This window comes from Gossypium arboreum, chromosome 10 (genome assembly GCF_025698485.1).
Source record: "Gossypium arboreum isolate Shixiya-1 chromosome 10, ASM2569848v2, whole genome shotgun sequence".
Classification (NCBI taxonomy): domain Eukaryota; kingdom Viridiplantae; phylum Streptophyta; class Magnoliopsida; order Malvales; family Malvaceae; genus Gossypium; species Gossypium arboreum.
Window position 1 is genome coordinate 17,722,900 of NC_069079.1, and position 13,647 is coordinate 17,736,546.

General features: G+C 36.1%; 1 protein-coding gene and 1 non-coding gene across 2 annotated transcripts; both read left to right on the forward strand.

Annotated features, from left to right (window-relative positions):
• Window positions 1-6,575: 6,575 nt before the first annotated feature.
• Window positions 6,576-6,682, forward strand: LOC128282915 (small nucleolar RNA R71). Its single transcript, XR_008273265.1, has one exon. It is a non-coding gene; the product is annotated as a small nucleolar RNA R71 (small nucleolar RNA).
• Window positions 6,683-10,205: 3,523 nt separating this feature from the next.
• LOC108458194 (uncharacterized) lies at window positions 10,206-13,284 on the forward strand. The gene is made up of 6 exons (XM_017757492.2): window positions 10,206-10,875; window positions 10,970-11,062; window positions 11,150-11,191; window positions 11,281-11,425; window positions 12,808-12,909; window positions 13,054-13,284. The coding sequence occupies exons 1-6, from the start codon at window positions 10,654-10,656 to the stop codon at window positions 13,152-13,154; spliced, it is 705 nt and encodes a 234-aa protein (XP_017612981.1). The 5' UTR covers window positions 10,206-10,653; the 3' UTR covers window positions 13,155-13,284.
• Window positions 13,285-13,647: the final 363 nt, after the last annotated feature.

A 13,647-nucleotide genomic window follows, 5' to 3' on the forward strand; every position in this document is an offset into this window, starting at 1 on the left:
GATGAATGATGAAAAGAAATGTGATACATGTTTTGGTGATATTATGCTAATGTTGGTTGGTATAATTGCTTTGTTAAGTTATTTGTTATTTGCATGTGAACTTACTAAGCATTTATGCTTACTCCTTCCCTTCCATTCCTTGTAGTTTTGACAAGCCGGTTTGGAGATCAGGACGGTCAGAGGCACGCTCACACTATCATTGGACCATCTCGGTACGGTGGCTTGCATATTTTGGGAATATGGCATGTATAGCATTATAATCCTTTTGTATATATAATCTTATGATATAGCTCATGTATGGCATGGAAATGTTTGAAGATGATTAGCTATTGGAGTGGCTAATCGAGATTATATTTGATAACACGTATGCTTTATGTGTTGACTAACCTATGGAAATCCATAAAATGGTGAAATTGGCTATAAAACAGAATCACATAGCAGCAGTGATGTGAGTTTGAAATCCTTATTGAGTCTAGTTTTATGAAAAACAAACGGCATAGTCATTGAAACTCTGGACAGGGATATATTTGATCCGTAATACACAAGGGTTAGAGTATGCGAGCCCTGAAACAGGGGAGACTTTAACTAATAAACTGTACTAATTGGCCCAACCAAAAATTCTAGAAAAAATTTAGTAAGTAGATATATGAGTCTTTTTTCAGGGAAAATTTACGAAATTGGATTTCGAGTTTTGTAACTCGAGATATGGATTTTTTAGCCACTGTGATGCAGTTAGCCAGCTTGTCTGGAAATTCTAAAATAAATTGTTTGAGCTGTTTAATGAATGAATTAAGTCCGTTAACACCTCGTGCTCGACTCCGACGACGGTCTCTGGTACGGGGGCGTTACACCTATCGAACAGTAGTATAGTTATGGTGAGACTGAAAATATCGTATCCACAAAAACTAAAAGTACTAGTAGTTACTATCTTCTTATCTAGCCTAAAATTTAAGAGAATGTTTTATCTAAAACTGATTATCTAATTAACTAAGATTGCGACAGAGATTAAAGTTGAAAAATACTTTTTTGAAAACCAATGGAAAAGAAAATACCCAAGGAAGAATCTACATAGACTTCACTTATTACTTTTGAGTTAGACGATTTATTCACTTGATTTAATTCGTAGAAATCCTTGATTTATGTTAATATCTCTCTCGAGACTCAAGACAACTGACTCTAGGTTGATTAATTGAAATCTCTTTCTAATTAAAACCCCCTATTGTCGCATTAACTCGATCTATGGACTCCCTTATTAGGTTTGACTCTAATCTGACAGATTTATGTCGTCCTATCCCTAGGATTGCATGTAACTCCGCGTAATTATGAATGATCTACTCTTAAACAGAGACTTTTTCTCCACTGAATAAGCACATCAAAAACCTGGATTAATTTCCTGGAATATTAAAGTAAGGGTTAAATTCACAATTAAGAATAAGAACAATTATTTATCATATAACTTAAATAATAATAAGATCCGTCTTAAGTTTTATCTCCCTTAGGTATTTAGGGAGTTTAGTTCATAATAATGATGGAAAACATCTCAAAGTTTGGGAAACAACAAAACATAAAGAAACCCAAAGAACTTCTAGGAAATTGGATGGAATTCTTCAGTCTTGATGTAGATCCTTCCTCTGAGGTGATTCTGATGGTTGTCCTTGAGTATTTTCTGCCTTCAACTCTTCGTGTCCCCCCTAATCCGCTTCTAGGGTGTTTATATAGACTTTCAAATGCCCAAAATAACCCAAAATTAGCCTTTTATGAGTAGAACTAGACTTGGGCTCGACAGGGACATGGCCCTGTGTCACGCCCGTGTGCAAGTGCTCAAGCTGTGTGTAATTCTGACTTGGATTAATGTCGACACGGCCATGACACACGGGCGTGTAGATCACCCGTGTAGAAGTGCCCAGGCCATTTGAAACACTAATTTAGGCCCAATTTGTTTGTTTTTGGCCCGTTTCTTGCTCTTTTCGCCATCCTAAGCTCTCCTGAGTATAAAACATGAAATTAAAGGATTAGGAGCATCAAAATCAATGAAACCAAAGAAAAATCATCCATAAATATGCCAATCATAGGGTAAAAATATGTATATATTATAGTTTATCAAATATCCCCACACTTAAGCATTTGCTTGTCCTCAAGCAAAATCCTCAACTCATAATTAAAATAAATCCTTCTCAACTTATAATTCTCATCAATAATGTTCGAAATAATTCACAAGTAATCATACATTAAGAGCTTAACTAAAAGAACATTAAAGTTTTGAACAATCCAAATTAAGCATTTCAATCATAAAATCATAGGTATCCCCCTTTATTTAAGTAATCACCCTTTAATTCCAAATTAACAAAGTTGACATCCTCACTAATGATTCACTCAAATCACTCAAAGTGTTTAAGGTTCAATAATTAAGCACTCAATAGTCAAACATGAAAAGTTATTACCATAGGCTTGCATGAAAATCAAATCTCCACCACTATAATGAAATGATACACAAATCAAAAGGTCTTTAACAGAGCTGTAATGGGGCTTGGGTTAAAGGTGTGGATAAAGGCTGTAAAAGAGGGTTAGAATCGAGATTAATTTAATAAATTACCAAACTTAGAAAACAAAGCTAATCACAGAATTACAAACAAGTGCCAGAATTAACACTAACCAAGACTAATGAAGGGAGCTTTTCTTTCAATATGATAACTTATCCAAACTCTTTAGAACAATATGTAATTTGAATGAATATACGAGTTTTTTTTTAAGAACAAGAACAAGTGGAAAATACATCATGAAAATTAATTCGGCAACTGGAATGAACAATCATAATTAGGTAACTAATCAAATTAAATTTCAATAAAAAGGGAGTCAATAAAAAAAGGTAAAAATTCTTAACGAATCAAAAGGGGTTAAGTTGTGGGTTAATATTAAGGGGAAAAATCAAGAAATAATAGTTAAGGCTCAAAGGGGTTCACTAGGGGTCAATTATGTAAGTGGGCTTTTTATGGGTTAAATGGGTTAAAACCTATGTGTCTTTATTATTTTAGTATATCAAATCAAAGGTGTGGTCTCGACATGTATGATTGATGCAAGTTCTAGAATAGCAAATCAATGTTGACACACTTATAAAAACAATCAGTGAGCAAGAAAGATATATGCTCTAAAAGGCTCAAAATCTCACGAAATTTATGGGTATTTGATGTCAATCCTGTAAATTCAAAACTTCAAGATAATACCTCAATTCAGAGAAAGAACCTAGTAATTTTAATTCTCAAAAGTCAACTTATCATGCTTAATTCTCTAATGTCTTAAAGTTTCAACAATCAATGCACAGTTACCTATGATTTATTTCAAAACATATTAATAAAAATCATAAATCAATCAGAATTTACTCTAATACTGATATGAGAAAATTATTTGAGAACAAGATAAAAATTCAGAGATTTTCTGATAATCACCTAAATAACCTCCCACACTTAAAATGTACATTGTTCTCAATGTACAAAGATAGATAATAGCAATAGAAGCCTAATATCAGAAAAGAGAGAGAAGCGAAACTGTCCTGAATTTTTGGATAAAATCCTTGGAAGAGCGATAGCAGAATTGTAGAAAAAGCCGAATGAAAGACATGATTCTGAGGTACTAATAAAAAAATAAACACCACCGTAGAAGAGAATTAAGGGATTATTTGATAAAACCATAAAGATAAATATAGTTTAAAATATAAAACATAAGTTCTGCAAAAAATAAATAAAAGACAAAATAAAATTAAAATTAAAAAGAAAAATAATAATAAAATAAATGGGCTCAAGGGTCCTCATCATTAGAGTCGTGAGTCGGTGGCGCTGGAGAAGCGATATGGAGGTGGTGGCAAATTTGTCGAAGAGTGACATCGTTGCTGTCGAATCGCTAGAAACATTGTTACTCAAAGCGAGTGAGTCACTCGGATATATCTGTTAAAGTGGCATCAGGAGGGCGGTGACTCGGTGGTGGTGGTACGTGTGGGTCCTCGTGAGGGGACACGGAGAGTTGAAGAAGAAGAAGAAGAAAATAAAGTTAGGGTTGGGGGTTTTAAAAGGGTACGGCCGTGTGAGACCCGTGTTAGGCCACATACCTGTGTGGCTCGAGTTTAGCCCATGTTTGTCACGAAAATTGAATGCTTAATAGTCACACACCGTGTCGCACAGCCGTGTTCTTCATTGTTCGCTTCTCTCACGCCCGTGTGGTATCTCACACGCCCGTGTCTCTGAAAACACAGCCGCGTGCCTTACCCATGTAACTCTCTGACTTGTTTGAAAATTGAAAATTTTGGCTCCAGTTTTCACACGACCTAAGACATGCCTGTGTGTCCAGGCCGTGTGCTTCACACGGTCGTGTCGTATGGTCGTGTGGATCAAATTTATAACCGTGTGGCTCGATACTTGGGGATTTTTAGCCCTGTTTTCACACAGCCAAGGACACGCCCGTGTGTCTAGGCCGTGTGGGTCACTGTTCCTACATAAAAACACAAAAAATAGCTAAAATAAACTAGTTAGTGGTGTTAGTGCTCGGGTTGCCTCCCGAGAAGCGCTTATTTATAGTCTAAGCTCGACTCACCTTATATTTGCACGGTCATGGTGGGGTGAGGAGTCTGCTATCAATTTTATCAAAATAAGGTCTGGGTCGAGTATTATTTACCTTGAAAGTTCCGAATTCAGTGTGTGTTACCTTGACTGTACCATGTGGGAAGATATTCAATATCATGAAGGGAATTTCTTCGTTTGTATTGTGCTCTGAAGTAGCAATGCGAGGATTCTTTTCATTTAACAATACTTTATCCCCGACCTGTTTTGTTTCATCCCTATGCTCATTATGGCATCGTTTTGATTCATCGTGTACTTTTGGTTTCTCCTGATATGTGTTCGCCATTCATCTAGTTCATCGATCTGAAGCCTTCGTTCTTCATGAGTCGCTTTGTTTTTATGGCATAGATTAGAATGAAGCTCCATCACATTCTTCTTAGGGGACTCCTGTAAAGAAATTTAAGTTGTAATATTACTCAAATTATCAGAACTTAAACAATCATCTCATTTACTAGATATTTTAGTAGAATCACGAACTTGAAGTTTAATTGTGTCATCTCCAAAACAAAGTATCAATTCACCTATGCCAACATCAATGATAGTTCTAACAATTGCTAAAAAGGGCCTTCCTAAAATTAAAGGTACGTCACTATCCTCATCCGTGTCTAGAACAACAAAGTCAACTGGGAATATAAATTTGTCAATTTTGATAAGCACGTCTTCAATAATACCCCTAGGAAATCTAATTGTTTTATCTGCCAATTGAATGCTTATCCTAGTTTGTTTGGGTTTGCCAAGACCTAGTTGTTTAAACATTTTATAGGGCATGACATTAATACTTGCCCCTAGATCAGCCAATGCATTCTTAATATTTAAACTACCAATTAACAAGGAATAGTGAAACTCCCTGGATCTTTCAATTTGTTGGGTAGCCTATTTTGTAAGATGGCTGAGCAAACTGCATTTAATTCCACGTACGATGCATCATCTAACTTTCGTTTATTAGCCAAGAGCTCCTTTAAAAAATTTCATTGCGTTTGGCATCTGCGAAAGAGCTTCAATAAACGGTAAGTTAATATGTAATTTTTTTTTAATAATATAAGGAATTTACCGAATTGTTCGTCTGTGTGGTCTTTCCTTGTCACATTGGGGTATGACACACGAAGTTTATACTCCTTGCTTACCAGTTTCTGTGTACCATTGCTTACATCAACCTTACCTTTATCTTCCACATTGTCTTGTCTCAGTTTCGATTCAGCTTCAACTAACCCTTCATCGTTGTGCACAGTAATAGCATAAATTTGCTCCCTTGGGTTAGTTTCAATGTTACTTGGTAGGCTACCTTGTGGTCATTCAGAAATCAACTTAGCAAGCTATCCTGTTTGAGTATCGAGCCCTTGGATCGACGCTTGTTGATTCTTAAATGCTGTTTCGGTATTCTAAAAATGAGTTTCTGACACCGAGATAAATTTTGTGAGCATCTCTTCAAGGTTTGGTTTATTATCTTGTTGGTAAGATGGTTGTTGAAAACCTGGAGGGTGTTGTGGTCTTTGATTTCCTTGACCACCCCACGAGAAATTGGGATGGTTCCTCCAACCTGCATTATAAGTGTTGCTATACGAATTATTTTGAGCTCTAGAATTATTACCTATATAGTGGACTTGTTCCTCCTCGGTGCTAGGGCTGAAGGATGGATAATCTGCGTTGTGTGCTCCTCCTCCATTTGAATCACACCTCATCACATAATGTACCTGAGTAGAACCATACAGACCATAAATCTTTTTATTTAAAAGTTCTACCTGGTTAGGTAGCATAGTGATCGCGTCGAGGTTGGAAACACTAGCTGCTTTTGTCGGCTTTATTCTCATAACTTGCCACTGATAGTTATTCAGTGACATCTCTTCAATAAATTCGTAAGCCTCTTCAGGTGTTTTATTGTTTAAAGTTCCACCGGCAGTTGCATCGATCAGTTGTCTTGTTGAGGGGTTTACATTGTTCTAAAAAGTCTGAACCTGCAACCATAGAGGTAACCCATGGTGAGGGCACCTTCTCAATAAGTCTTTGTATCTCTCCCATGGGTCATAAAGAGTTTCTAAATCCATCTGCACAAAAGAAGAGATATCATTCCTTAGTTTCCCCGTTTTAGTAGGCGAGAAATATTTCAGCAAAAATTTTTCGGTCATTTGTTCCCAAGTAGTGATGGACCCTCATGGTAACGAGTTTAACCACTGTTTATCTTTGTTCCTCAATGAGAATGGAAACATCCGAAGGCGAATAGCATCGTCAGAAACGCCGTTGATCTTAAAGGTGTCGCAGAATTCAAGAAAATTTGCTAAATAAGTGTTTGGATCCTCGTCCTGTAAACCATCAAATTGAACAAACTGTTGTATCATTTTAATAGTGTTAGGTTTCAGTTCAAAATTATTTGCAGCAACAGCAGGCCTAACTATACTCGATTCAGTTCCTGTTAAAATAGGTTTAGCATAATCATACATAGTACGAGGAGCAGGATTCTGATTTACTGGATTTGCAGCAACCACAGGAGGTAGCAGATTATTCTGATTTTCAACCATCTCCTCGGTTGTGGTATGAATCTCGTCCTCTTGCCCTTCCTCTATGTATTGAAGGCTTCGCCTTATTTCTCTTCGGTTTCTGCGAGCTGTGCTTTCAATTTCACTGTCGAAAAGTAGAGGTCCTGACGAGTTTTTTCTAGTTATAAACTATAAAAACCTGCCAGAAGTAGATAAAAGAAAATTTAGAAATTTAAGCAAAATTAACAATAAAATTAAATTGCAATAAATTTTTTTAAAAAATAGCTAAAGTAATAAAAATTAAGCGTTCCTAATATCTTAGTTCTCGACAATGGCGCCAAAAACTTGATGGTCGTAAAACTAACTAAAAATTCAACTTAAAGCAAGCACACCTATCGAACAGTAGTATAGTTATGGTGAGACCGAAAATATCGTACCCACGAGGACTAAAAGTACTAGTAGTTAGTATCTTCTTATTACCAAGCCTAAAATTTAAGAAAATGTTTTATCTAAAACTAATTATCTAATTAACTAAGATTGCGACAGAGATTAAAGTTGAAAAATACTTTTTTGAAAACCAATGGAAAAGACAATACCCAAGGAAGAATCCACCTAGACTTCACTTATTACCTTTGAGTTAGACGATTTATTCACTTGACTTAATCCGTAGAAATCCCAGATTTATGTTATTATCTCTCTTGAGACTAAAGACAACTTACTCTAGATTGATTAATTGAAATCTCTTTCTAATTAAAACCCTTATTGTCGCATTAACTCGATCTATAGACCCTAGATTTGACTCTAATCCGGCAGATTTACGTCGTCCTATCTCTAAGATTGCATGCAACTCCGCTTAATTATGAATGATCTACTATTAAACAGAAACTTTTGCTCCACTGAATAAAGACATCAAAAACCTGAATTAATTTCCTGAAACATTAAAGCAAGGGTTAAATTTACAATTAAGAATAAGAACAAGTATTTATCATATAACTCAAATAATAATAAGATCCGTCTTAGGTTTTATCTCCCTTAGGTATTTAGGGAGTTTAGTTCATAATAATGATGGAAAACATTTCAAAGTTTGGGAAATAACAAAACATAAAGAAACCCAAAGAACTTCTAAGAAATTGGATGGAATTCTTCAGTCTTGATGTAGATCCTGCCTCTGAGGTGATTCTGATGGCTGTCCTTGAGTATTTTCTGCCTTCAACTCTCCGTGTCCCCCATAATCCTCTTCTAGGGTGTTTATATAGACTTTCAAATACCCAAAATATCCCAAAATTAGCCTTTTCTGAGTAGAACTAGACTTGGGCTCAACAGGGACACGGCCGTGTGTCACGCCCGTGTACAAGTGCTCAAGCCGTGTGCAATTCTGACTTGGATTAATGTTGACACGGCCATGACACACGGGCATGTGGATCACCCGTGTGGAAGTGCTCAGGCAGTGTGAAACACTGATTTAGGCCCAATTTGTCCTTTTTTGGCCCGTTTCTTACTTTTTTCGCCATCCTAAGCTCTCTTGAGTATAAAACATGAAATTAAAGGATTAGGAGCATCAAATTCAATGAAACCAAGGAAAAATCATCCATAAATATGCCAATCATGGGGTAAAAATATGCTACCGAGCTCCTCAATCTTCTTTTTTGTATATTGTTGTAAGTAGGAATAAAGTTTTTGTAAACTTTCCAGAATGCAATTTTTATTTTTTTCGGTAGCTCTGTCTGCCATAGTTTCTTGTATACCTGCTTGGATGAATTTTGGTAGAGATTAGGCACCAAATTCGTAGATTCTTTTAGTAACAACTTGTAACCACTTCTCACAGAATACTCCCCTGTCGCCTTACCTCTCCAAGCCTGTCGATCTTCATATAAATGACAAGAGAGAGGAATACTCATGACTTTTGTTGCCTCTTCAGTAGACATAAACTAGTAATTACATCCTCGTTCCACTTCCTCGAATTTTGATTTATAAGTTCAGAAACCAATCTTAGATTTTGACCCATTGCATTTCTTTGAAGCTCATAGTTCTCCAAGTTTGGCACCCAGGCCTCATTCCATATCAATATTCTAGTTCCCATTCCTATCTTCCAACACATGCCTAATTGGAGCAATCCTTTCGCTCCAAGCCTGTCGATCTTCATATAAATGACAAGAGAGAAGAATACTCATACTTTTGTTGCCTCTTTAATAGACATAAACTAGTAATTACATCCTCGTTCCACTTCCTTGAATTTTGATATATAAGTTCAGAAACCAATCTTAGATTTTGACCCATTACATTTCTTTGAAGCTCATAGTTCTCCAAGTTTGGCACCCAGGCGTCATTTCATATCAATATTCTAGTTCCCATTCCCATCCTCCAACACATGCCTAATTGGAGCAATCCTTTCGCTCCAAGCCTGTCGATCTTCATATAAATGACAAGAGAGAAGACTACTCATGACTTTTGTTGCCTCTTCAATAGACATAAACTAGTAATTACATCCTCGTTCCACTTCCTCGAATTTTGATATATAAGTTCAGAAACCAATCTTAGATTTTGACCCGTTACATTTCTTTGAAGCTCATAGTTCTCCAAGTTTGGCACCCAGGCATCATTTCATATCGATATTCTAGTTCTCATTCCCACCCTCCAACACATGCCTAATTGGAGCAATCCTTTCGCTGCCTAAATGCTCTTCCAGATATAAGAAAAGTTTGTTCCTAATCTTGACTCCATAAAATCAGAATTCGAGTAACATTTCGTTTTCAAAGTAAGGGCCAGTAACGAATCCGGATGGCATAACAAATGCCTTCCTTGCTTTGCTACTAGTGCTATGTTAAATTTGACTAAACCCGGAAAGCCTAGACCACCATCCTCCTTTAACATGAGTAAATATTTTCAATTACACCAATAAATGCCTCTTTTACCATGGCATTTCTACCACAAAAAAATTACCAATAATTTGTTCCATTTCACCACAGAGATATTTGGGAAAAAAAACATGACATTGGATTAGTAATAGCTTGTAAAATGCTTTTAATGAATACTTGTTTACCTCCTTGAGAGAGAGGTTTTATGCTCTGGATCCTGTTTGTAAATCTATCTTTCAAATTCTGGAATCCACGTTTTCGCTGTCTACCCACCATGTTGGCTCATACTTACTCATACTTTAAACTGAAATAATATTTTCATCCAAACTCATTTTTTACCCTTTAATAATTTCAGACATACATTTGAGGCTTTTAGGTCGGCCCTTAAAAGAAGAATTACTAGAAAAAACAATTAAATGACAGGCAAGTGTTCTACAAATTGTCAAACTTCATTTTGAGAGATGTTTCCTAGGTATTTGGAGCCAAGTCCCTGGCTAGCTTCACGGCCATCCGCCATTGATTATAGTATAAATGCTCGTAATTTTTTGTACTCTTTCTTTCCTGGTGTCGTTCTTTGGTGGGTAAACCACTGCAGCACGCAAAAGATATAAATATTTTATTGATGATAAGGCTTAGTTAAACTTGCAACTTGTACTTCCGCCCATTCCTCAACTCCAGAAATCAATTATTGTTAAGAAAAAAGTAACATAAGCGTCAGAAATGGGGGGAAATCAAGTTCGGAGGAACAAACCCAGAGTTTTATGCCTCCATGGATTCAGAACAAGCGGTGAAATCCTGAAGAAAATGATGGGAAAGTGGCCTCATTCCGTGCTCAACAACTTCGATTTCGATTTTCTCGACGCTCCCTTTCCTGCTAGAGGAAAATCCGACGTTGAATCCCTTTATGATCCTCCTTATTATGAATGGTATCAAGTCAACGAGGTTTGATCTTTCAATTTCCAACCTGTATTTCGTCTTTGGGTAATCTCCATTTAGATGAAATATCTCTCTTATTTTTTTGTTTTTTCTCCCCCAGATAGAGTGTGTTCATTTCGATGAATGTATTGCATGCATAGAAGATTATATGATTAAACATGGTCCCTTTGATGGTCTACTGGGTTTTTCCCAGGTAAACTAATTGAAATCATTGAAAAGAACCCTTTTCAGTTCCCTTACTAAAATTAACAGTTGGATTGGCTAATTTCATGGATTTCAGGGTGGAATGCTAGCATCTGTGGTGCCTCCAATGCAAAGAGAGGTATTCCCTTTGAAGCTTCTTTGAGAATCAAGATGAGGTATTTGTAAATTTGATTGGTTTTGCTTGAATTTCTTTTTATTTATTTTCAGGGTGCCGCTTTTACTAGTGTGCCAAAGATAAAGTTCGTGATCATAATATCAGGTTTTGAACTTCGAGAATTGAAGTCTGGGCCGCCTAAATTGCTTGCTAATGTTTATTCAGTTCCAATTGACTGCCCATCTCTTCATTTGATTGGTAACTTTAGGACTTATTCTTGCAATTTTAATTCCCTTTATCCACTTCTACTACATTTTGGATAACCTAAGTGTATGTGAGTCCTTGGAGGATCATATTCCCATTCTTATGCTCAAGTTCAACACGGGTATCAGAAATAGGTACTGCAAGAGAAATTAAGAGTCGTAGCATCATAGACCTTAGTTACCTTTTGGATTTCATTGATCTTGAGCATGCCAGACTAACCTTCTAATAAGTTAACAAGAAGCTGCAAAAAGGCAGCAACAAAATATGCAAAAGTAAAAGATGTTCTTTTTCCGTACCACAGTTGCTATTGTCCCAATATAGGCTGGAGCTATGTTACTTGTACTCAAGTATGAGTGTCGGATATGGGTATTTATTTGGCAAGGGTAAATATTTTCCAAGTTTTTTCCATGTATTTGAAGTCTTTGAATGGTAACATCCCCAACTTTTTGTCCTGAAATACATTGGATACGAGTGTTGGACATGGGTGATTCAAGAAAAATGAAGAGTTGGAGCAACATAGGACATAAGACCTAGCAGTCTCTAAGTTTTAGCAGTTCTTTTTGGCACATCATCTGTAAATTTTTATTTATCTTGAAAGCTATACAGTAAATGAAGTCTTAAAGCATATGGATACAACAAACCTTGGCATAAGCTTTAGAAAATTTTTTGTTCTTTACTGAAGTTGTTAGGTACAAAGTACAAAAGGTTAAGCTGATAGGCTAGAGCTACTTGGGCTCTTGTGTGAATGCTGAATACAAGTATAAGTTAGACATGGATATGTTCAGTTCTTTAAAAGTTTTTCCATGTATCTAAAGAGTGATATTCCTCAATACCCGTGCCTGAATATATGCCAGATGTAAGTGTTGGACATTGATACTTTGTGCACAACGAAGAGTCGGGCAAACGTAGGCCCAGACCACAAGCATCCTAAACTGAGTCCACTTGAGTAAAAAGAGCACGCATTCTCGATCAAGAAACCTTTTTAACTTTAGGATGCCAAAGAAACTTATGGTTTACCCCATCACATTTCTATATTCTCGCTTAATTTCCATGGAAAATTGAACAAAGGTTATTCGATCTCTAGATAAATCTTCTGGAAATATGAAGAAAATTACTACATCTGTAAGGAAGCAAGATCCACTGAAATCCCATTTTATTTACAAAATTTGCCATTTTTAAACTTAGAAAACGAGTTTGACCTCTTTCTTCTTAGATGCAAATTGTCTTTCTGCATTGCTGATGATTCTTTGTTTAGCATTTACATGCATGCTCTCTTTATCTTCGATGTTTGATTCCAAAATGAAAAACCATAAGAGCAAGTTTTAGGACTTGCTATTCGTCTGTCACTCTCAGAAAATGTCAAATTTCTTAATCAGGAGACAAGGATTTCCTGAAAGAACGAGGGTTCACGCTACTGAGATCATTTGTGAATCCCTTACATATTTATCACTCAATGGGACACACGGTGCCAAAACTCGGTTAGTATCACTACCACAGAACTTGTTTCCAGAAAATAGAAAGAACCCTTCTTCACCATAGCTATATGCTTCATCTCTCAAGGTTCAAGGTTGCAAATCCGGTACTCATATTTTTCTCATTTTATTTTGTTTCAATTTTAACAGATGAGAAAGGCTTGGAGACTATGCTTAAGTTCATTGAGAAAATCAAGGAAATGTTTCCACAAGAATTAGAGACTGGCTTAGGACTAAAGTCCGCATTATAGGTTGGTTTTCTGCCCCATATCAGGGGAGAAAATAACATGGGAATTGTTAAATTTTATGAGCAGACACCGTTGTCCTTGATACAAATTGATCATCACTTGAATCGATTATCATAGATTCGGGAAGCTAAAATATTTGTTAAATCCCTTTGTTTTTTGAACCACTTCCTAAATTAATGAGTGAGTTGCATGTTGATATACCTATATCCGAGATTCATATTAGACAAAATTTTGTATCAGATTAAGTAGGGGAAATTATTTTTGAAAATGTTCCAATATGTGCAAAGGACTTACTTTTCAAATATCCCTAAAAAATGGGTGGGAGAATAATAATAAAAAGTGAATTTGAACTTGTGGAGGGATGAGAGGAAGGAGTGTAAAAGTGAAAAGAATATTAATTAAGTGTACTTAGTCGGAAAGAAAGTGAGAGTAAAGAAAATAAGAGGGATGATCATTTTTCATCTTCAATTTGGAAAAATTGAATAAAATGGTCATC

Bases quoted from the DNA above. Each gene is read 5' to 3' on its own strand.
- LOC108458194 (XM_017757492.2), top strand. From the start codon at position 10,654: ATGGGGGGAAATCAAGTTCGGAGGAACAAACCCAGAGTTTTATGCCTC. The intron at 10,876-10,969 runs GTTTGATCTTTC...TTTCTCCCCCAG, and splicing joins AATGGTATCAAGTCAACGAG to ATAGAGTGTGTTCATTTCGA. The intron at 11,063-11,149 runs GTAAACTAATTG...CATGGATTTCAG, and splicing joins GTCTACTGGGTTTTTCCCAG to GGTGGAATGCTAGCATCTGT.